We start from the raw sequence: 22,812 nt of genomic DNA on the forward strand, positions 1-22,812 counted from the left end.
CGCTGCTACAGCTGCAGGGGCAGCCGCCCGCCGCGTCTGTCGTAAGGTGAGACGCGGCGGTTCGACCAGCGCGGCACCATCAGTCGGCACCGGCGCGGCGCAGTGTCGCCGGACTGCATCCCTGTCGGCTCGATGGCGCCTCTCCTGTATTCGCCGCCCGGCGCGGACGCCCCGTCGCCCGGACCGGCCGGTCCGTCCCCTACCGGACAGCCGGCATCCGGACACAGCAGCGGCGCGGTCCGCGGGCGGTCCGGCCGCCCCGCCGCTCCACGGCCCGACCCCACCGGCCACCGGCAGCCAGGCCGGCCGCAGCCGCGGCGGCTGACCTTGACCACGCCGCAAGCTTGGTCAAGCTTGCGGCGTGGTCAAGGTCAAGCTTGTACCTTGAGGTCTGTTTTGCTGTTGGGCAGCTGTAAGGTCATGTGACGTCATCAAAGGTCACCAAAGTTTTTTTGTCAATAACTCAGTACAGGAACAAGATGCAGCCGCGCGGATGGTCTCATTGTGTTCAGCTCGTCAAGACGCATCCAATGATATACATGATGACCTCGAGGTCACGTGACCTGAGGTCAACCTTTGACCTTGACCTTTCGAGATCAACATATATATTTTTCGATGCGGATTGACGAGAGGATCACGATGATGCCCTTAGTTTGTTCCTATCCTCACTAATCCGAAAGTTATTCGAGAAAAACTCTCCATATCTAGCGCCGCCATTTTAACTTTTTTTACCCCTGTGACGTCATTTTTGACCTGACCTGAAAATGACCGTTGTAAAAATTGTAGACCTTGTCTGTGCGTATCCGATGCCGTTTACCGCTTGTCGCTATCTTGCTTCGTTCTCGAGATCTCAGGGGGGGGGGGCGGTCATCCGCCCCCCCCCGTCGGTACTAAGTTGGCGCAGACCCCCGTCGGTGCGCGTGCTAACAGGACGTCTATAGAGCTTTGACTTACATTTCTTCCTCGTTCAGGAGCAACGTTTTAACCCTCACCGGACCTTCAGGTTTTCTGAATACCGAGGGGCGTTGGGGGGTTGGAAGTGAGGAAACAACCCCCTTCGCCGATTCGCAAAGCCCTTGTTATTCGATGCGGATTGACGGCGGCTGCTTAACGGATTGATTCGATGCGGATGAAGGGCTTAAAGCCCTTGTTTCGTTTAGTTGTCGTTTATCGGTTCGAAATGGAAATATATAAACGGATTAAAGCGATTTATTTGCTGCGAAACGTTAAGCCGAAAGAGATACACGAAACGTAAACAATTATGGCGAGCGCCAGCCCACGTCCCGTGCGCCAGTCACGCCGCTTGGCGCGCACGGTCAGCTGGCGCCGGCAGGGGCGCTCACAGGCACCGGGCCCAGTGGGGCCGCAGAGGCGGTCCAAGTAGGGGGCCTCGGGGGGGCCTATACACAAACACAACATCTCCCCCTCGAGACAACAGTCGTGAAAACACCAAAAACACAACACTGCACGACGTTGTCTTACTCCTCATACGAGGTCGCACCCCAACGAACTGGGAGCCGACCAGGGCCGCGGCGCTGCCGTTGAGAACGACGCGGGAGAGCGGCGGCGGCGGCCGTCTCCACCTCGGGTGACCACACCGGCGGCGAGCGGCACACAGGCGCACCAGCGGCGGGTCGGACTGCCCGCTCGGCGGCGACAGCGGTGCGCTCTGGCAGCGGCGGCGGCGGCGGCGGCTGGGGCGCACCAGCAGCGGGCGGGCGCGGGGCGGACGGAGCCACAGGCGGGGTGGGCTCCGTCAGAAGCGGCCGGTACGGGCGGAGGTAGCGGCGGTTCCGCCACAGGACCCTGCCGCTGGCCGTCTTGACGAGGTACGTGCGCCTCTGACCGACGCCCACGATCACTCCAATCCGGTTCCATCGGCCGGTGGTGGGGTCTTGTATGTCGACGCGGCTGCCGAGCTTCAGCGCTGGCAGCCGGCGCGTGCTCTTGTTATAGCACCTGGGGCATTCCACGTCAAATCAAACACCGAAATCCGTCATCCCCTTCGATTTTTCTGAAAATTTGTAGGCAGACTGGGCATGGTTCAAAACTGAGTTACGTATAATATTTTCGAAATTTGATAACGTATTGCTGAGATATAGGTCATCGAATATAGCGAAAAATGCCACACATCAATTTTTTAAATGGCTATAACTCTGGTTCCTTTTCTGGTATCAAAATGATATTAACAGGGTCTTATAGGCAATTGATAAGGCTTTGATTTTTAATTATAAAATTAAATTGAAGTGACCTTGAAATGCATTTGACCTTGAATTAAAACAGAAAAATTTAAATAGCAAAAAACACGTCACCTTCGATTTGGGTAATTTTTACATATTATGTCCGTCACAATGTTCCTAACCATCTGTGAAAAAATTGGAGTGGGCCATTCATAACTTTCGCGGCAAACGCTGTTTTCATGCATCAACATCACGCAACCGCGCGTGACCTTGAAAGACAGCGTCAAGACATGCTTGCTTGTGCACACTTTCTGAAATGAATGATTGCTGATTAGTGATATCCCAAACTCTGCGAGAATGGAAATGCATAGTCATCGTAGTCAAGCATTCACGTTCCATAGTAAAAGTGTCTCAGGCAAACGGTATTTTGCGGTGAATTTTGAGCCGTGTGGAAATGCATCATGAAGTAAATTCAACGAAAACATTATCACGCAACGATATCTTCACGTCTTTTGATCTTCACTATACGAAAGAACATACATTTTTTAGTATGAATGGGGAATTTCTAGTTAATCCAATAATAAATATGGCAGTTAGAGGCCTGCTAAGAGTAACATGTCGCCGGCTGAGGCGGGCTCGGCCGATGCGGGAAACAAAGCAATCACAATTTTGTGTTTACACGTTCATATTTCAATTGTTTACCAACCGATTTTCAAAATTCTTTCACCATAAGATTGCCTGTACATTTCTTAGTCTTCTCACAAAATTTGACGCGAATCGAATGTAATCAGCGGTAGGGAGCGCGATGTAAAGACGGAACCGTTCCGTTCCGTCCCGGCACAGTCTACAATTCAGGCGGCGCGTAGCGGTCGGCGCCGGCTGCCGAGTCGCCGCGTCGCTGCGGCGACAGGATGTTCACTTTACACCGCTATTACTAGAACAGTTGTGAACCGATTTTCTTATTGTTTGCACGATGAGATGTCCAATTCAATTCTTGACAGGTAGCCATAATTAATTTCGCATTAATCTTATGAGATATTGGCGAAAAACAGGAGGGGTGGGCGAAATTCGCTCTTCCCCCTCCACTGCGCGTGCTAACATACGTTTGCATATGTGCAATTTTCTTCAAAACTTATGAATGGCCCACTCTAATTTTTTCACAGGTTGTTAAGAATATGGTAGGCAATAAAATATATGAAAATGAGCCAAATCGAAGGTGACGTGTTTTTTGCTATTTTAATATTTGTGCTTAAGAACAGAGTTAAGCAAATTTCAAGGTCATATATTTAATTAGGTGCAATTCTAAACAAATGCTTAAGAAATTACCTAAATAGTAAGGTTTATTTCATTCAAATCAAACAAGTACAACCAAAGTTATGGTCGTTCAAAAATATAAAGATGCAACATTTTGTAAAAATTTGATGCCCTATATTTAGAAGACCTGTGGTCAGAATGTGCAAAAAACATCAATGTAATGTCCGGGGCCACACAGGAACTCGCTCACAAATTTATAATAAAATCGCTGATGGTAAGGTGCAAAACAGCCGATTTTTGTTCGATTTGACGTGGAATGCCCCACCTGACGGCCTGCTCCTGGAGCTCGGCAGCCTTTTCCTCGCAGAGAGCGGCCGCCCGCTGCCACTCCGGAGCGAAGGCGCGGTGGTGCGTGGGAACACCGGAGCGCAGCGGGTGACCAAAGAGCACCTGTGCCGGCGACCGCCCGTCTGCTCGGGGCGTGTTACGGAGTTCGAGCAGACTTCGGTCCAGTTGGTCCTGGTCCAGTTGGCCCGATGAAGACGCAGCCAGCACCAGCTTCTTTGCTGTCTTCACGCAGGCCTCCGCGTGCCCGTTAGAGCGCGGGTAGTGCGGTGATGACATCTCATGTCGTACGTCCCAGCGCTGGAGGAACCGGCGGAGCGTGCCCGATGCAAACTGGGGTCCGCCGTCTGACCGGAACACGGTCGGGACGCGAGAACATCAGTCGGAGCTGCCGCGTCAGGTGGTCCGCCGAGGCCGTGCGGGGACACACAGTGACATACGGCCACCCGGACAGCCGGTCCACGTACACCAGGTACGTGTGTCCTCCAGCGGAGAAGTAGTCGGCCGAGACTGATTCGAAGACGCGCGTCGGTGCGCCGTCCTCCCGCCACATCGGCTCCCGAGCGTGACTGGGCAGGCGCTGACGGCACTGAGCGCAGGCGGCGACGGTGTCAGCGATCTGTTTGTCTATGCCCGGCCAGTACACACTGAGCCGGGCACGGCGCTTGGTGCGGTCGACGCCCTGGTGTGAGGCATGGAGCTTCTCCAACACACCGCGCCGGAGGGCGGACGGGACGACCAGCCGAGCGCCATATACCACCAGCCCGTCGTCGATGGCGAGCTGATGGCGCACTCCCCAGTAAGCTCGCACTGCCGGGGGCGCCTCGTGCCGGTTCTCTGGGAATCCGGCGAGGATCACATCACTGAGAGCCCGGTGCTCGGGGTCGCGCTCCGCGGCGGCGCGGACTCTCTCGAGTGCTGAGTCGATCAGCGGGGCCAGCTGGACGCCGTCTTCCGACCGATCGGAGGCCTGCAGCGCGGCAATGACGCAGGCGTGTAGCGGGTCGTCCGCTGCGTCCACCTCTCCGTCGTCGGCGGCGGCGGGATCGCTGGTGGGCGCTCGTGAGAGCGCGTCTGGGATCACGTGACTCGAACCCTTCTGCCAGCTGGTGGTGAAGCTGTAGGCCGACAACTTCTCTCTCATCCTCTGCAGACGCGGGTTGTCGATCGAGTTGAGCTGCTTGTAGTTCAGGATGGTCACCAGCGGCCGGTGGTCGACCACCAGGTCGAAGTGCGGCATGCCAGCCAGGTAGACATGACACTTCTTGCAGGCCCAGAGTACAGCAGCCAGCTCCACCTCGATGACGGCATACCGACTCTCGGTATCTGTCAGGAACCGTGAGCCATACTGGACCACACGCCAGTCCTCGCCGTGCTTCTGGAGCAGTGCAAAACCCAGCCCTCGGGTTTTAGCAGCGTCAGTCTGTAGCACGGTAGGCAGCTGCGGGTCGAAGAATGCCATCACCGGCAGTGACGATAGCACAATCTTCGTGTGCAGAAACGCTGCCTCGTGCTGCTCAGTCCAGCGCCAGACCCGGCGCGACTTGAGGAGGTCTCTGAAGGCCTGAGTCGAGCCTGCCAGCTCCGGTGTGAGGCCGCTCAGCTGATTCACCAGACCCATGAAGGACCGCAGGTCGGTGACGTTTTCCGGTCTCGGAAAATCAGCGATGGCGCGGGCCTTCTCATTGTCGGTGGTGTAGCCGGCCGGTGTGATCTTGTAGCCGCAGAATTTGACCTCATTCTGGGCGAACTTGAACTTCTGCGGGTTCAGCGTGATTCCTCGGTCGTCACAGCGCCGGAGGACTTCGATCACCTGCTGCAGGTGTTGCCGGTACGTCTGTGCCACGGCCAGGATGTCATCAACAATTTTGACACAGTTTGGGATGTCGCCGAGCGCTGCATCGCCGCGCCGGTTGTACTCGTCTCCAGACGCACTACATCCCATCGGACAGCGGACGAACTTGAACCTGCCCCACGGCGTGATGAAGCAGGTGAGGTCCTGACTTGACTCAGCGAGCGGCACCTGGAAGTAGCCCATCTTGGCGTCCAGAGTCGACATCCATCGGTGCCCGGCGGGCAGACTCGTCACGGCATCGTGAGGAGACCGGCAGGGGTACGTGGGTCGATTCACGTACCGATTGAGTCCCGTCAGGTCCACGCAGAGTCGAAACCCGGACGGGTTCTTCGGCACGCACGAAATGGGATGACACCATTCCGTCGGGTATGTAGTCCACGGGTATGATGATGCCGCGGTTCAGCAGGTCGTCCAGCTGCGCCTTCACCTCCGCCCGCCAGGCGAAGGGAATCGGTCTCGCGGCGGTGACCGACGTCGGACTCGCGTCGGGCCGGAGCTCGATCTTCATCGGGCCGCCGTCCATGACTCGGAGAGTCGAATCTTGCCCGAACACGCGCGGGAAACACTGCACCAGAGCGGCGGCATGAGCGGCACGGACCGCCTCCGGTGGGTCTGAGTCGCTGTTCCAGGCCGGCAGCGGACCGCCGAGGCTGGCGGCCGTGCTGGGTCCATCGGCCGGCGGCGCCGGCCCGCCGGTCTCGGCCCCGGTGGCCGGACAGAGCCTGTCACGCGGCGTCTCACACGGGGTAGGGCGGTCGCTGGCGCATCGAGCAGAGCCGGCAGCGGCCGGCAGTGCAGACGGTGTGACGTCATCAGAGGGTGTGACGTCACCAGACAGAGTGGCATCGTCAGTGGGGCGCGGTGCGTCCTCGACAGACCGGATCTGTGCCGGAAAATCCCTCGGCAGAATCCCCAGCGCCACACAGTCGAACCAGCTGAGTAGCAGGCCCGTCATCTCCTTGATGACGAACACGGCGGCGGTGGTCGATCGGTCGCCCAGCTCCAGAGCAGCCTGGAACGACCCGATACAGGTGAGCGGGTGTCTCCCCACTGCTGAGAAGGGCTGGCCGATACAGGGCTCCAACTGCGCTGGTTCCACGCAGATAGAAGACAGGCTGTCTTCTCCGATGACTGTCGCCTCGGCACCGGAGTCGGCCCGGGCCGCCATGGTGAACACACCAGCTGCGGTGGACAGTCGAACAGACACGGGAGGCGTCGGCCGTGTAGAGACGCCGTTTACATAGACGTCTCGTATTAGACGGCCGATGTGCGGCTCTGGTGCTGCGTGCTCGACGGGGGCAACGGTGCTCTCGCGCGCCACCTGGACACATACCACTGCAAAGTGGCCGCGCTGGCCGCACGAGTTACAGGTGGCGCAAGTGGCGCGGCACGCCGCCGGGTCTGCGTGGGCGGCCCGCCCGCAGCGGCAGCAGCGCGCGCCGGCCGCGGAGCGCCCGCCAGGTTGGGCCGCGGGGCGCGCATCGCGCGCCAGGGGGCGGCGCACGCCAGCTGCACCCGCGGAACGCCCGCCGGGTTGGGCCGCGGGGCGCGCATCACGCGACTTTGACCGGCGGTACGCTGACAGCCGGTTCAGCGATGCGTTCGGCGCGCGGAGGTCAGAGCAGGTAGCGCGGGCGTTTTCCGACGCACGACAGATGTCTACGGCTTTCTTGAGGTCGAGTTCTGGATCCTCCAACAGCCGTTTCACTGTTTCTTCACCTCGCAGGCCGCACACGATCTTATCACGCAAACGTGAGTCGTAACAATGCGTGCAAAAGTCACAAAACGCTGCGAGTTCCTTCGTATCACACAAAAACTCATCAAAGTTTTCGCCCTCCTCCTGTACCCGGGCGTAGAAGGCTCGACGGTCCACCAGGACACTGCGTTGTTTTCGGAGGTGGCTCTCCATTGCGTCCACCACCTCGGAGAGGGGAGAATCGTCCGTGACGCTGAGGCCGTAACGCAGCACCCGGTGCCAGTCCTCGTCGAGGAGGCTTAGGAGAGCGGCTCGCTGGGCAGTAACGGGTAGTGATGACGCGCCAGTGAGAAGCATATAGCCATCCAGCTTCTCCCTCCAAACGGCGAAGTCACGCAGCGAAGTAGATGATGACAGATGCGGCGCCGGTGTCGCGGCAGCCGGCAGTCGCACGGGCGGGGCGGTCGCCGTGGGCCGGGTCGCCGGAAGTGCATCGTCCCCAACGACAAGAGCAGGCGGCTGTCGATCAGCGACTAGCCGTTCCACGAGCTGACCGAGACGCTCCTCGCGCTGCGCCGACAGCTCGGCCTGCTGCAGGAGCAGCTGGGTCAGCTTATCAATGTCACTCATCACGTATTACTGTTTACTGTACTTTAAAATCCGCACACATAACCACTAACCGACCGCGCCATGTTTAGTTGTCGTTTATCGGTTCGAAATGGAAATATATAAACGGATTAAAGCGATTTATTTGCTGCGAAACGTTAAGCCGAAAGAGATACACGAAACGTAAACAAGTATGGCGAGCGCCAGCCCACGTCCCGTGCGCCAGTCACGCCGCTTGGCGAGCACGGTCAGCTGGCGCCGGCAGGGGCGCTCACAGGCACCAGGCCCAGTGGGGCCGCAGAGGCGGTCCAAGTAGGGGGCCTCGGGGGGGGGGCCTATACACAAACACAACAGTTAAGGCCGTGTTACACTGCCGAATTTTGGCCACGACCCTGTCGCCGAATCACGTCGTGTAGGAAATCGGCGAACAGTTCACCGACAGAGGCGAACAGTTCGCCGACAGAGCCCGATTTGCAGACAACGGGTGGGGGCCCCCCTAATCGTGCACGGGTCGAAGCTGATCCATGATTCGGCGAACATCGCGAATGAATGGCGAATCTGTTGCGAATAGTCGGCGATACCTTTGCAACAAGTCGGCGCACGTAGCGACGTGTCGGCGGTGACTCGGCGAGTGTTTGGCGATCATGTTCGTTTATTATAAATTCGGCGAACGGCCACGAAATTTTCATTTTTCATGAAATATTCGTGGCGGTCGTGACGAACCGTAAAAGTCGCGCGGTGGGCACCGACTGGTCTGCGAAATGCCAAGACCGTGGAAGAAAGATCCCGAATCGATCCGCGACATAGGATGACTTGCATATTCGTGCACATTCGTGTACCAAAATTCGGCAGTGTAACAAGGGCTTTACACTGCCGAATTTTGGTACACGAATGTGCACGAATATGCAAGTCATCCTATGTCGCGGACCGATTCGGGATCTTTCTTCCACGGTCTTGGCATTTCGCAGACCAGTCGGTGTCCACCGCGCTACTTTTACGGTTCGTCACGACCGCCACAAATATTTCATGAAAAATGAAAATTTCGTGGCCGTTCGCCGAATTTATAATAAACGAACATGATCGCCAAACAGTCGCCGAGTCGCCGCCGACACGTCGCTGCGTGCGCCGACTTGTTGCCAAGGTATCGACGACTATTCGCAACAGATTCGCCAGTCATTCGCGATGTTCGCCGAGTCATGGATCAGCTTCGACCCGCGCACGATTAGGGGGGCCCCCACCCGTTTTCTGCAAATCGGGCTCTGTCGGTGAACTGTTCGCCTCTGTCGGTAAACTGTTCGCCGATTTCCTACACGACGGGATTCGGCGACAAGGTCGTGGCCAAAATTCGGCAATGTAACACGGCCTTAACCCGCGAGTTGCTGGGGGGGGGCGTTAAACGCCCCCACTTTTTTCGCCGGGCCATAGCATAAAAACGGCGCGCCGCAGGCGCGCCAAATTTTGGGTACCTGTAAGGAATTGATTGAAGTTTATTGTGACAAAGTTTCAAAAAAATCGGTCGGAAAAATTTTTGAGACATCGAGGTTTTAGTGACGTCATGATTTCTGAGTTTTCGACCAAAAACGGCAGATGTTCAAAAAATCATATAAAATCACAGAATAGACATACAGACATGCCGTAAACGCCATTAGACTGCCAATACCATTAACAATCAAATGGCTATCTTCGATTATTGATTATCGTTCCGCATTTTCCAAAATCTTGAACTGAATCTTGGCAATTTATCGTGACTACTTCACGACCATGATACATGCATTTCTTAAATTGAGGTTTTTGAGCCAAAAACGTACACATATGATAAAATGAATGTGACCATCGTGTTCTACGCCCCAAATTACCCATAAAACATGTGTCACAGGCTGCGAATATCAGTTTTGATTTTCGGGGATATGTGCCTACCCGGTTGACCTGACCTTGACCCTGACCTATGCTTGATTGACCCCTACATGGAGCTGACACTCTTGTAGGCCTTATATGATGGATTGTGCACCGTTTTAACAGAGTTTATGACGAGAGGCGCCCATTGCGAAGTCCTGAAATCCATGCTACTGAAAGCCCGATTTCAGGTGTTTGACCTGACCTTGACCCGACCTGTGACCTCAAAATTCAACTTTGAAATACTCATCTGAAGCGTCTCGTCGCGTTCTTTCGTTTGCCGCCTCGTGCGTTTCGCTGCGCCTATTGGTTCTCGAGTTATCGGCTGGGGGCGTTTAACGCCCCCCCCCCCCCAGCAAACGGTGGGTGGCGAAATGCCCCAGAAACTGCCGGGTTAACTGAGCTAGAGCCTCACGAAAGAAACGATGGTGTGCGTACTGCGTCGTTACGAAATGCACCGATTGGTCCCCGAATTTAAGGACTCAGGTCAGCCGATGAATTCTGAGGTCAGGTCAAGTGGCCCAAGGCACAGGTTCGGTTTTTGGTAAATAACTTCGCCAAAAATGATCTCAGATCCGCGATTTTGGCAGCATCGTGTTTGTCTAGCTCAGGCGTATTAAATGGTATGCCTTTTCTTCGGGTGAGATCAACTTTAAGGTAGTGTGCCAGCTTTCTTGGACCATATGGAGTTAATGACCCGGATAAGGAGAACCGGATTTTTAGAACTTATCCATACCTTCAAAACTCATGGAAACGTCTTAAATTCTTCAAATTTTGAGTACCCCAGTGCGAAATTCGCCCCGACGGATTGTCGGTCGTACCCCAACCACATTTCACACCACTATGAACAATAAATGCACACACTAAAATCGCTATTACTGATAGGCTCATCCAGTCAAGTTTCGATAAACCCGTTCATCATCATCTCCTGCGGTTTCGAACACGACTGTTAGGTGGCTTCTGATGCTCGTCGAGGTCGGAATTTCCAAATACGCGTGGTGCGTCGGGCCGCGCGCTCTGACTTCGGCCAAGAAAAATGCGTCAGCTGATCATTGTCATTTCTGCCACTTGCGTGTAGTGAAATGGGGTCATAACTTAAGAGACGGCTGTTTCATATAAATTATTTCACATAAAATCATATTTCAAACCATAAATTAATGTTCGACAGCCAAATTAAAGAAACAATACCAATACAGGCTTACAGTTTAGTTCGACATTGTGTTGTCTACGATTAGACAGCTGATAACTCATTCCCGTACGTCGTAACTCTATAATGACCTTTGCTCATTGTCGTGCGCCGCATTCGCGATTGTTGCCGACGCCTGTTTGCAAGTCAGCCCACTACAGTTGTTATACATATCGAAAAACCGATAAACTTTTAGGCAAAAAAGGCACTATTCCAGGCCTATTTTTGATTTTTTTTTGCGATATTAGGTAAAAACAGAAGCTTCTTATCCTAGGAAAAATAAAATGGGAAATCATTGGAAGGTGGCACACTACCTTTAAGGTGTTATTCTCGGGTGTGTTTTGCAGCGCTATTAGTTCGACATGTAATTATAAATCAATGCTAATTTCGATCCAGATATCGTTATTCAATGCTGGCCTCTGCGTCCTAAAAAAAGTGGTTTATAGTCATGATGGCTTGCATTGACCCATAGGGGAAGGTGGGGTAAGACGGACCAGCTAAGGTTTGAGGCCGCATATCTTGCTACACTGCTCTGGTAATTCATATTATTTATAGTCTTCGGAATGCTCAATCCTTCCTCTGTTGATATGTGTAAAGACTAAATTTCAAATTAAAGACATCTAGGTGGTGGATGCTCTTAAGAGGGACATGTCAAAAACTCAGACAAGAAAAAACGTGGGGTAAGACGGATCACCCAGCAGTGACTGCTATCCGTTCATGTGTGTTACACTTCTGCTCTCTACTCTTGTAAGAAAAAGTAACCAGAATGGTAAAATAACAAAATGAGCCTTTATCCTTTACTCATGTGTGATGGAAGTGCAGCTAATGTGTGTTGATTGTCGTTTGGCATGAATGCATGCTAACTGAGCACTTGCATGCATGGCTCACATACAACAAAGACTCCTTCCTGAAAAATTAGCTTACTTAAACTTGTGTCAATGTTTTGGAAAAGAACTTTCCATATGCAGGGTACAATGGACCACCACAGGGTAAGATGGACCACAGTGGTCCGTCTTGCCCCAAATCTAAATTCTGTCATTATCATATGACGTTATTATTATTACATAGACGTATTGATATAAATGGGAAAGGCAATGGGAACGTGTTGTTTTTATATTAACCCGCGCACCGACGGGGGGGGGGGCGGATATCCGCCCCCCCTGAGGTTTTTCGCGGATAGCGGGAAAACCGCGGCGCGTAGCGCCGCGAAATTTGGTATGACTATTCTCTCATCAATTTTACACATGGTGTGCAAGTTTGAACCTCCTATCTTTTAAGGTCAGGTCACCAGGTCACTTTGAATGACCCAACCTCAAGTCACTTTTTTGCAACTTTGTCACCGTGCCAGAGCTACAGTAGATGTCGGAGGCCTTTGAAAGTCGCAGGATGTCATTAGGTCATTAGTAGCTACAATTTGTATATCTCGGAATTTTGATGTCGGTGACCTAAGGTCAGGTCAATTTCGCGACCTCCCCATTATAAGTCAATGGGGGAAAAATCAACTCCCTGTTTTTACCACTAAAACGGGTCGGAATGGCCCCATATACCATACATGACTTCACATACGATCAACCTTCACTACCTTGAGGTCTGTTTTGCTGTTGGGCAGCTGTAAGGTCATGTGACGTCATCAAAGGTCACCAAAGGTTTTTTGCCAATAACTCCTTACAGGAACAAGATACAGCCGCGCGGATGGTCTCATTGTGTTCAGCTCGTCAAGACGCATCGAATGATATACATGATGACCTCGAGGTCACGTGACCTGAGGTCAACCTTTGACCTTGACCTTTCGAGGTCAACATATATATCATTCGATGCGGATTGACGAGAGGATCACGATGATGCCCTTAGTTTGTTCCTATCTTGACTACTTCGAAAGTTATTCGAGAAAAAACCCTCTCCATATCTAGCGCCGCCATTTTGACTTTTTCGACCCCTGTGACGTCATCTTTGACCTGACCTGAAAATGACCTTTGTAAAAATTGTAGACCTTGTCCGTGCGTATCCGATGCCGTTTACCGCTTGTCGCTATCTTGCTTTGTTCTCGAGATCTCAGGGGGGGCGGTCATCCGCCCCCCCCCTCGGTACTAAGTTGGCGCAGACCCCCGTCGGTGCGCGGGTTAAAATTGGTTACACATGTGTTTCGGGAATAATCCCTTGATCACACCATATAAAAGTAACTACCTATATCGAAATACAATCGAGGTCGAACGGGGTCGAATGGGGACGTTCACAGACACTCACAGATTAGCAATTCTATACATGACTGAAAACGTTACACTGCTTTTCGCCCGGAACCCCTACTTCCTGAAATCATTTTTCAAAATTAATTGAGCAGTGTGCTTGCTGAGTTTTACTTTACCCGAATTCCCATTGAAATTACTAATCGTAGAAATAAACGCTGCTTCCACCGCCTGTCGGTTACGCTTATTTAATCCCACGCATAGGTTTGACATCGGCGACCAGTTTGGCAAATGCCGCGCGTCATCCACATGCTGCACTATGGCGTTAGATTCTTGGTGATTCCGCAAATCTCTTTTGTGTTCCTCTACCCGTTTAGCTGCACCCCTGTATGTTTCCCCTATGTAGCTTTTTTTACAAACGCCACATGGAATTTTATAAACCACACTGTTTTGGTTGCTTGCTTTCTTCTTGCGCCGTAAAATATCCTTAATTGTTGAACCCGATGGAGATTACATCTCCATAAACATTACATCTCCATCGGGTTCAACAATTAAGGATATTTTACGGCGCAAGAAGAAAGCAAGCAACCAAAACAGTGTGGTTTATAAAATTCCATGTGGCGTTTGTAAAAAAGCTACATAGGGGAAACATACAGGGGTGCAGCTAAACGGGTAGAGGAACACAAAAGAGATTTGCGGAATCACCAAGAATCTAACGCCATAGTGCAGCATGTGGATGACGCGCGGCATTTGCCAAACTGGTCGGCGATGTCAAACCTATGCGTGGGATTAAATAAGCGTAACCGACAGGCGGTGGAAGCAGCGTTTATTTCTACGATTAGTAATTTCAATGGGAATTCGGGTAAAGTAAAACTCAGCAAGCACACTGCTCAATTAATTTTGAAAAATGATTTCAGGAAGTAGGGGTTCCGGGCGAAAAGCAGTGTAACGTTTTCAGTCATGTATAGAATTGCTAATCTGTGAGTGTCTGTGAACGTCCCCATTCGACCCCGTTCGACCTCGATTGTATTTCGATATAGGTAGTTACTTTTATATGGTGTGATCAAGGGATTATTCCCGAAACACATGTGTAACCAATTTTAATATAAAAACAACACGTTCCCATTGCCTTTCCCATTTACATCATATGACGTATATGTCAAATAGCCCAACATTGCAAAACCTTGCCTTTCCTAAAGTGTGACTATAACTAAGTTTATAACTTTGTTCTTCACAGTTTAGTGCAAAATAGAAACTTATCATGCAAGAAAGGCGCCGTAATTGAATCACCCGTAGACCTCTTATATTAGATCGGTTTGACGAAAAACAACATTTTTCTCAATAACTCAAAGGCTATGCATCCTAGCAGTATGAGCTCAAGGTGGCCATTGTTACGAAGGAAAACAAACATAGTGAGTGCATAAAGCAGTAGATACCAGCAGCGGTTCAGCCGGGAGGGCTGGTGGTCCGTTTTGCCCCGCTGGGCCGTCTTACCCCACCTTCCCCTACTTTCCATTTTTCAGCACCATTATTCACCGTAGTTGACCAGTCATTTTTATTCAGCTCTTCCCTAGTCCCCTGACTCCTTTGGCTTAGACCTGGCGTATCACCCGTGCATCGCAAGACCACACATAAGTTCACGATCCCCACGAACCCACATCAGCGTCCGTTCGCTTGGAGTGTAACCCCTTGACCTTTGGCCGCGACAGCTGCCAGCTTACCGGAGCACCCATCCCTACACGCGTAGCCCCGCCCGCTCCCCTCCCTCCTTCTCGGGGTCGTGTCACGGAGGCTTGGGTTACGCTACTATCGGCCGCTGCGTAGCTCTCACCGAGCAACGGGAATACGTAGTCTCTCGGTGCGGATTCAGCCAAGCACCGGCTCGCGACACCAGCGCCGCGGAGTGGCGAGGGTACATTATTGTTAGACATACTCTACCTACTTCGTGGTAAGCTTACACCACCTATAGAGTAGTCGTAACCCTTGGTAAGTGGACTACTCTAGGGGGTGTAAGGTTACCATGAGGTACGCGCTCATTTACTGTATTTTCAAGTGGTGGTTTACTATAATTGTGGTATGCCTACACCTTTTCATTATAAAACAAGTCATGCTACACCTTTTAGTGCAGTAAGTGGAGCAAATGTACTCTCAGCTCAGGGTTAGAAATGGAACCACTTGACTCTTTTCTTTGGAGTGAACATTTCTGTCAGTGTGTCTCAGCTTTGTCCTAACTTGATTACTTCAATCGTTATCCGTGGAAAACTGTCTACCTTAAACGCCGCTATCTGGACTCTTTTACCCCTGTGACGTCATTTTTGACCTGACCCGAAAATGACCTCAGTAAAAATTGTAGACCTTGTCCGTCTGTATCCCATTTTATTTACCGCTTGTCCCTAGCTTGCTTTGTTCTCGAGATATCACCGGGGCAGGTATCCGTCCCCGTCGGTGCGAAGTTGGCGCGGAATGCCGATTCCTGTCGTCGGCCTAAACCATGATATTTCGGACCAAAAGACTATCTCGCCACTCAAAGCAAAACTCCAGGAAGTCCGGAACCGGAAACCCATTGACGCGGCACGAATGCGTCGATGGCTACCAAATGCTTTATCTGGTATAAATTAGGCAATAAAAATCGCGTTTATTCTTAACAATGCATTCTTATGTACGATAATAGAGAAAACAATGCGTTCAAAGAACCTTAACAGTGATGATTCATGATGCCAGTACCAACTTTGGTTGTGGGTGCCCAGGGCACCTTGGGGGGTGCCCAACTCAGTATTGTGGGTGCCCGGGCACCCACAAAAGCATACAAATTGACACCTATGTTGGCAACCACAAACGAGTTGACGCCAGCTGTGCAGGGCTGAGACGAAGGGTGACCGCTTTGCCCCAAGGCCGTATAAGAGCTTTGCCCCACTCCGGCTCGCCTATGGAGAGACGGCTGTGCGCGGAGGCTGTGCTCCCACTGGCCGACGGTGGTCGATCGCACAATTACGACCATTCCGATCGCCAAACGCGCGCCAACTTTTCTCACTCTATTATCTCTGTGAAATCGAACGGAGCCATTGAGCGCCTCTTAAATAAGCTGAGCTTATCGAAGTTTCGAGACAGGTTCAACCCTCTTAACGCAATGAATAGAAGGTTTCACATTATATTTTACAAACCCTAAATGCTACAAAGCCTCGTTTAGTTTTCTTTTTACACCAGCTCGTCTGCGTCTGTGTTTTTGCATACCTATGTGAATATTATATTAGAATCTTCCACTTTGTCTGTGCGGTCCACTGAACTCTATAATGTGGAATGCGCATCGGCCGCCAGATGGTGTCCAACGGTGCCGCCATGTTGCGCAGACCAGAAAGCGGCCGCCGCCTGTGTTGGGGAATAGGGAATTCGGGACCTCGATTTACGTTTTCGGTCGCTGCATCCGTTACGTTCAAGCTATGTGGACACGGAACCCAGCATCTTACGCAGAATTGAGTGGAGAACAAGATGAAATCCTAAAAAATCCTCAGATATAAGGAACTAATACGTTAAACCCTTATAAGTCAATGGGGAAATATGAAAACTGCTATTTTGGCGCCGAGAATGATCTGAAACTATCTCAAGCATATAGAATCATGATTTCATGCACTCCTTGCAAGGTTCTACGCTTCATATTTGCATTGTTGCCCTTGCGTGACGTCATTTGTGACGTCACAAGGGTCACAATTTTTCTTCAATAACTCCCGATCAAATTGAGCTAGCGAGTCGGGAAAGCCACCAATGGACTCAGGAAGACCTGCCGAATCGAATGATATGCGACATGACCTCTTTCGACCAACTTCGTGACCTGGGGGTGCTGACCTGACCCCCAGCTAACAATTTGCCGTTGTTACGTCGTTTAAAGGTAGTGTGCCAGCTTTCTTGGACCATATGGAGTTAATGACCCGGATAAGGAGAACCGGATTTTTAGAACTTATCCATACCTTCAAAACTTATGGAAACGTCTTAAATTCTTCAAATTTTGAGTACCCCAGTGCGAAATTCGCCCCGACGGGTTGTCGGTCGTACCCCAACCACATTTCACACCACTATGAACAATAAATGCACACACTAAAATCGCTATTACCGATAGGCTCATCCAATCAAGTTTCGATAAACCCGTTCATCATCATCTCCTGCGGTTTCGAACACGCCTGTTAGGTGGCTTCTGATGCTCGTCGAGGTCGGAATTTCCAAATACGCGTGGTGCGTCGGGCCGCGCGCTCTGACTTCGGCCAAGAAAAATGCGTCAGCTGATCATTGTCATTTCTGCCACTTTTGTGTGGTGTAATGGGGTCATAACTTAAGAGACGGCTGTTTCATATCAATTATTTTACATAAAATCATATTTCAAACCACAAATTAATGTTCGACAGCCAAATTTAAGAAACAATACCAATACAGGCTTACAGTTTAAGGCTCGACATTGTGTTGTCTACGATTAGACAGCTGATAACTCATTCCCGTACGTCGTATGGTCGTAACACTATAATGACCTTTGCTTATTGTCACAAGTGCGCCGCATTCGCGATTGTTGCCCGACGCCTGTTTGCAGGTGAGCCCACTACAGTTGTTATACATATCTAAAAACCGATAAACTTTTAGGCGAAAAAGGCACTATTCCAGGCCCATTTTTGATTTTTTTTGCGATATTAGGTAAAAACAGAAGCTTCTTATCCTAGGAAAAATAAAACGGGAAATCTTTCAAAGGTGGCACACTACCTTTAAACGTTGTCAAATGGTTACCACAACGTTCCGATTTATCGTTGTGACAACGTAATTTTGTAGACTCCAGACAACGGCGTGACAACGTCATCCGACCATGCATTTGAATGTCATCACAACGTTTCTGTAACGTGGCCGTGACGTCCCAAAACTGTTCTTACAACGTCCCGCCAACGTTATGAAATGTTTTCTGTAACGTGCCAACAGTGTTTCTGGAACATTGTCACCACGTTTCCGCAACGTGACTACAGGGAGCATAGAACGCTTTGGCAACGTCTCTGCGATGTTTTTATCACGTGCGCACCACGTTGTCGCTACTTCGTATTGCCGTCCCTGCGACCCTGAGTAAACGTCCTAAACATTTTCGCAACGTCCTCTCAACGTGTTCGCAACATACTCAGAATGTGTTTCCGACGCTCTCTTCCCGTTCTCTAGACTTGTAAAAAAGGCATGTAAGAAGTGTATATTTCAATACATCACACAGGTCAGTTTACAAAAAAAAAACGACAACGGCGGCATCGGTGATGGGGCATGGCATGGGGCCCAGGGGCGCCCCCATGGGGGCGTGGGACGGAATTGGGTTCTGCCGGCTCTAGCGCTAGCCGCTAGCACGCCAGAACTGGTGGAAGTTCACTTCTTCACTAACCCTCACTGGGAGGATCACTCGGCGGACAGTTAGGCACCGGCTCATTTGCGGCCTCGATGTCCCTAGGCAGCTGGCAGTGCCTGACTAGACGTCTGCGCACCCCCGTTCCGGTCGCAGCTTCCGGACAGCCACTTCGCTACCGCCTTGCCGACAGTAGGCCTGCCACAAGGCGCGCTGACGAGTTGCAGGACGTCTGCGGGAAGACATGAGGGAAAATCAGACATATTCAATTCATTAAAAAATCACAAAAATACCTGCACCACTTCCTGTAACAGTGCGACAGGCTAGATCAAACATGTCAACACCTTAGAGGCTAGAGCTACAATGAACTAGAGCCTAGACCGCACGATATTACAAGGCACAATCTTGCAAATGCTACTCGTAAATGGTACTTTCACTTACCAGTCAAAGCAACAATCACATCACACGCAGACAAGTGGCGCTATCTTTCATCTTCCAGCTATCTCAGCCGCGCCCGCCGCCGGCCCTCACTGCTCGCCCGCGCCGCGCAGATTGCGGCTCGGCCGGCTGGCTCTGAACGCCGGCCGGTGACACTGACGTCACGGCCCCTCAGGCGAGGTCAGGGCGCGAGCCACCGTTCGCCTGAGTGGCGGCCCGCGTGGCTTTCTGGCAGCCGCGGATAACAGCCGCGTTTACATAGGGATAGTTGCAAGCCTCTAGCTCCGCCTGTGATGTTGCAAAACATGCCAATGACGCTTTGCAATTTACAAATGTTATATATATATATATATATATATATATATATATATATATATATATATATATATATATATATATATATATATATATATATATATATATATACATATATATATATATATATATATATATATATATATATATATATATATATATATATATATATATATATATATATATATATATACACACATATATATATATATATATATATATATATATATATATATATATATATATATATATATATATATATATATATATATATGTTTCATTGTAGACCAAGGAGTTGTGAGCTTTAGCAAGCTTTCGGTTGGTTCTTTCTATAGTGCGAATCAGTTTTTTGGTACCAGACGGAAGACCAAATATTAGTTGTCCAAAATTGCTCATTAATGAGTCACACAATCGTTAAAATCGTTAAAAATAAGTGACGTTTCGGTTTATTGTCTCTAAACCATTATCAAACAAGTCGTTCACGAATCGAAAAACACAGTACCAGATGCAGTTGTTTACATAATACATGACAAAATGTCTCGTGAATAGGGGTAAGACCACTTCTTTTAGACATATACACAAAAATACCTATCACCTAAGAAGGAATTGCGCAACGTACGGGTGACTAGACTAGTCACATACAAGGCTAATCACACGGACACATCGTTCTTGACGTCCGGATTAGCGCCACAGGCCTAGTGTGACACATGAGTTGACCTGTTTGTTGAGTGTTGGTGTGTGCTGTCTAATGAGTAAGGCTTCAGCAATGAAGAGTCTATATTTGTTGTGTTCTGTTTTGATGATGTCTGTGTTTTCTGTGAGATGTTTTCTGGTGAGTGTTGTGTGGTGTTCTTGGTTCATGTGCTGTTTGGGGGCCCCATCCCTCAAGTGCATGGTGAGGCGTCGCGAAAGTGACGTAGTTGTAGCACCGATGTAGCTTATATCTCGAAGCCTACAATCTTCGAAAGGACAAGAAAAACGATAAACTACATTGGTGCACTTCAACTTGTCATTTTTGCTGTGTGTGTTGTTTCGTATGAGCAGGTCTTTTGTCTTACTATTCCTGTAGTAAATGACCAATAGTAAACGGTCATTCTCGTCAACGCATTTTACATGGCCATATATGATGTCTCTAATAACTCGCTCGTCTATTTTATATGCAGTTGACATCTGGTTGCGGTAGAAAATTCGGATTTTTCTACCGCTGTTCGTCCCGTTTGTCCCGTTTGTGTCGTCCGTCCCGTTTGTCCCATTACTCTCATTTGTCCCGTTTGCACCGTTCGTCTCATCTGTCCCGTTTGTCATGTTACCTTTTTCGATCTCCTTGTCCAGGTAAGTTCTGATTTCGTCATCTATCTCTTGGTTTGAATATCCATTGTTAACTAATATCTGCTTAATCCTAGTGAATTCTACATGTAACAAATCCCATGACGAACATACTTTTACCGCTCTTCGTATAAAAGCACGGATAACACTCTTTTTGTATCTGGAAGGACACTCACTGATCCCATTCAAACATTTTCCAGCGTCAGTAGCTTTGCGATGCACTGACGTGATGAAAGTGTTTGTTTGGGTTTTGACCATCACATCCAGAAAAGGAAGTTTACTCTCGACACTCAGTTCAAAAGTAAATTTTAGAATGGAGCTCGATTCTAACTTAGATATTATTGCATGAAGATGCTCCTCGTTTCTGACGTCTACAAAAATGTCGTCTACGTATCGACAATAGATATTGGGGGCTACGTCCGCGTCTTCTAAAAGTTTTCCCTCTACTTCACACATATAAAAATTGGCAAATAGAGGCCCTAACGGTGAACCCATTGCAATCCCATCCTTTTGCCGATACAGCTGGCCATCGGGGCCACGAAATGGGGACTCAGTTGTGCAGGCCCGGAGTAACTTTTCAAGAATCTCCCTAGATAGTTGAAGGCGATAGGCGTTATCACAAGTGTATTCGCGGCCATTGGGGCGACGTAAGAAAAGAAGAAAACAAATGGCCCCAAGAACTTTAAATTATTAGTTAGCATGCACCTTTTCCTTGATTTGTAAAGAATTTACCATTAATTGTTAGAGAAAATTGCATTTAAAATCTTCCATTTATGCTTTTTTTCATCGTTTGCACAGTATGTTCTTTTACTAAGCTAGAAACACTAATTATAAATAGTTCCCGCATCATCAAGAACAATAGGAAAGGCTCGAAGTGAATACAATAATCTAAACGGTTTTGTAATCCATGTGAAGACACTTCTAAAATTGCCTGTAGAAATATTAAAGGCAAAAGTTCAACTTTTTCACAAGACGGATGGCTATAAACCTATTCAACGTGTGACAACTCAGCCGGTATTTCGTCGCCTACAGCCCAGCTTTCCCTAGTGACCGATAGAGGCGCTGCTATCGATGTCCGCCCGTGCCGCCTAACGGGGAGGTAGTGTCGAGCTGTTGTAGACCTTGTCAAGGATGATACTAATAGTCTCCTCAACTGGGACATTAGTGAAAAGGCTTTCTACATCTATGGAAGCCAGTATGCCTGAGGGCTGTCTGCCTCTAAGGAGGTCGATAAACTCCTCTGTAGATCTGAGGTTGTGTCCAGTTGGCAGGTAAGGCTGTAGCAGGGTGTTCAGGCGTTTGGCTAGCATGTACGTGGGTGTTGGTACCTGTGATCACAGGTACCAACACCCACGTACATGCTAGCCAAACGCCTGAACACCCTGCTACAGCCTTACCTGCCAACTGGACACAACCTCAGATCTACAGAGGAGTTTATCGACCTCCTTAGAGGCAGACAGCCCTCAGGCATACTGGCTTCCATAGATGTAGAAAGCCTTTTCACTAATGTCCCAGTTGAGGAGACTATTAGTATCATCCTTGACAAGGTCTACAACAGCTCGACACTACCTCCCCTTCAACTATCTAGGGAGATTCTTGAAAAGTTACTCCGGGCCTGCACAACTGAGTCCCCATTTCGTGGCCCCGATGGCCAGCTGTATCGGCAAAAGGATGGGATTGCAATGGGTTCACCGTTAGGGCCTCTATTTGCCAATTTTTATATGTGTGAAGTAGAGGGAAAACTTTTAGAAGACGCGGACGTAGCCCCCAATATCTATTGTCGATACGTAGACGACATTTTTGTAGACGTCAGAAACGAGGAGCATCTTCATGCAATAATATCTAAGTTAGAATCGAGCTCCATTCTAAAATTTACTTTTGAACTGAGTGTCGAGAGTAAACTTCCTTTTCTGGATGTGATGGTCAAAACCCAAACAAACACTTTCATCACGTCAGTGCATCGCAAAGCTACTGACGCTGGAAAATGTTTGAATGGGATCAGTGAGTGTCCTTCCAGATACAAAAAGAGTGTTATCCGTGCTTTTATACGAAGAGCGGTAAAAGTATGTTCGTCATGGGATTTGTTACATGTAGAATTCACTAGGATTAAGCAGATATTAGTTAACAATGGATATTCAAACCAAGAGATAGATGACGAAATCAGAACTTACCTGGACAAGGAGAT

General features: G+C 49.7%; 2 protein-coding genes across 2 annotated transcripts; both read right to left on the bottom strand.

The window, feature by feature from the left end:
• Positions 1-5: 5 nt before the first annotated feature.
• On the bottom strand, positions 6-4,141 carry LOC122384421. The gene is made up of 3 exons (XM_043371803.1): positions 3,760-4,141; positions 1,706-1,959; positions 6-199 (listed from the first exon to the last, which is right to left on the bottom strand). Exons 1-3 carry the CDS (start codon positions 4,056-4,058, stop codon positions 6-8), a joined length of 747 nt encoding a protein of 248 aa, XP_043227738.1. The 5' UTR covers positions 4,059-4,141.
• A 16-nt stretch (positions 4,142-4,157) lies between these two features.
• On the bottom strand, positions 4,158-7,960 carry LOC122384422 (uncharacterized protein K02A2.6-like). The gene is made up of 5 exons (XM_043371805.1): positions 7,885-7,960; positions 6,567-6,816; positions 6,014-6,356; positions 4,220-5,961; positions 4,158-4,167 (listed from the first exon to the last, which is right to left on the bottom strand). Exons 1-5 carry the CDS (start codon positions 7,958-7,960, stop codon positions 4,158-4,160), a joined length of 2,421 nt encoding a protein of 806 aa, XP_043227740.1.
• Between the last annotated feature and the right edge of the window lie 14,852 nt (positions 7,961-22,812).

This window comes from Amphibalanus amphitrite, unplaced genomic scaffold (genome assembly GCF_019059575.1).
Source record: "Amphibalanus amphitrite isolate SeventyFive unplaced genomic scaffold, NRLGWU_Aamphi_draft 000189F_arrow, whole genome shotgun sequence".
NCBI lineage: Eukaryota > Metazoa > Arthropoda > Thecostraca > Balanomorpha > Balanidae > Amphibalanus > Amphibalanus amphitrite.

Excerpts from the sequence above, each read along its gene's own strand:
- LOC122384421 (XM_043371803.1), bottom strand. The coding sequence starts at position 4,058 with ATGTCATCACCGCACTACCCGCGCTCTAACGGGCACGCGGAGGCCTGC. Across the intron at positions 1,960-3,759 it reads CTCCAGGAGCAGGCCGTCAG|GTGCTATAACAAGAGCACGC; the intron begins GTGGGGCATTCC and ends GGAATGCCCCAG. Across the intron at positions 200-1,705 it reads CCCGCGCCCGCCCGCTGCTG|GGGACGGACCGGCCGGTCCG; the intron begins GTGCGCCCCAGC and ends GCTGTCCGGTAG.
- LOC122384422 (XM_043371805.1), bottom strand. The coding sequence starts at position 7,960 with ATGAGTGACATTGATAAGCTGACCCAGCTGCTCCTGCAGCAGGCCGAG. Across the intron at positions 6,817-7,884 it reads GCAGCGCGAGGAGCGTCTCG|CTGGTGTGTTCACCATGGCG; the intron begins GTCAGCTCGTGG and ends TGTCCACCGCAG. Across the intron at positions 6,357-6,566 it reads ACGGGCCTGCTACTCAGCTG|GCTCTGTCCGGCCACCGGGG; the intron begins GTTCGACTGTGT and ends GCCGCGTGACAG.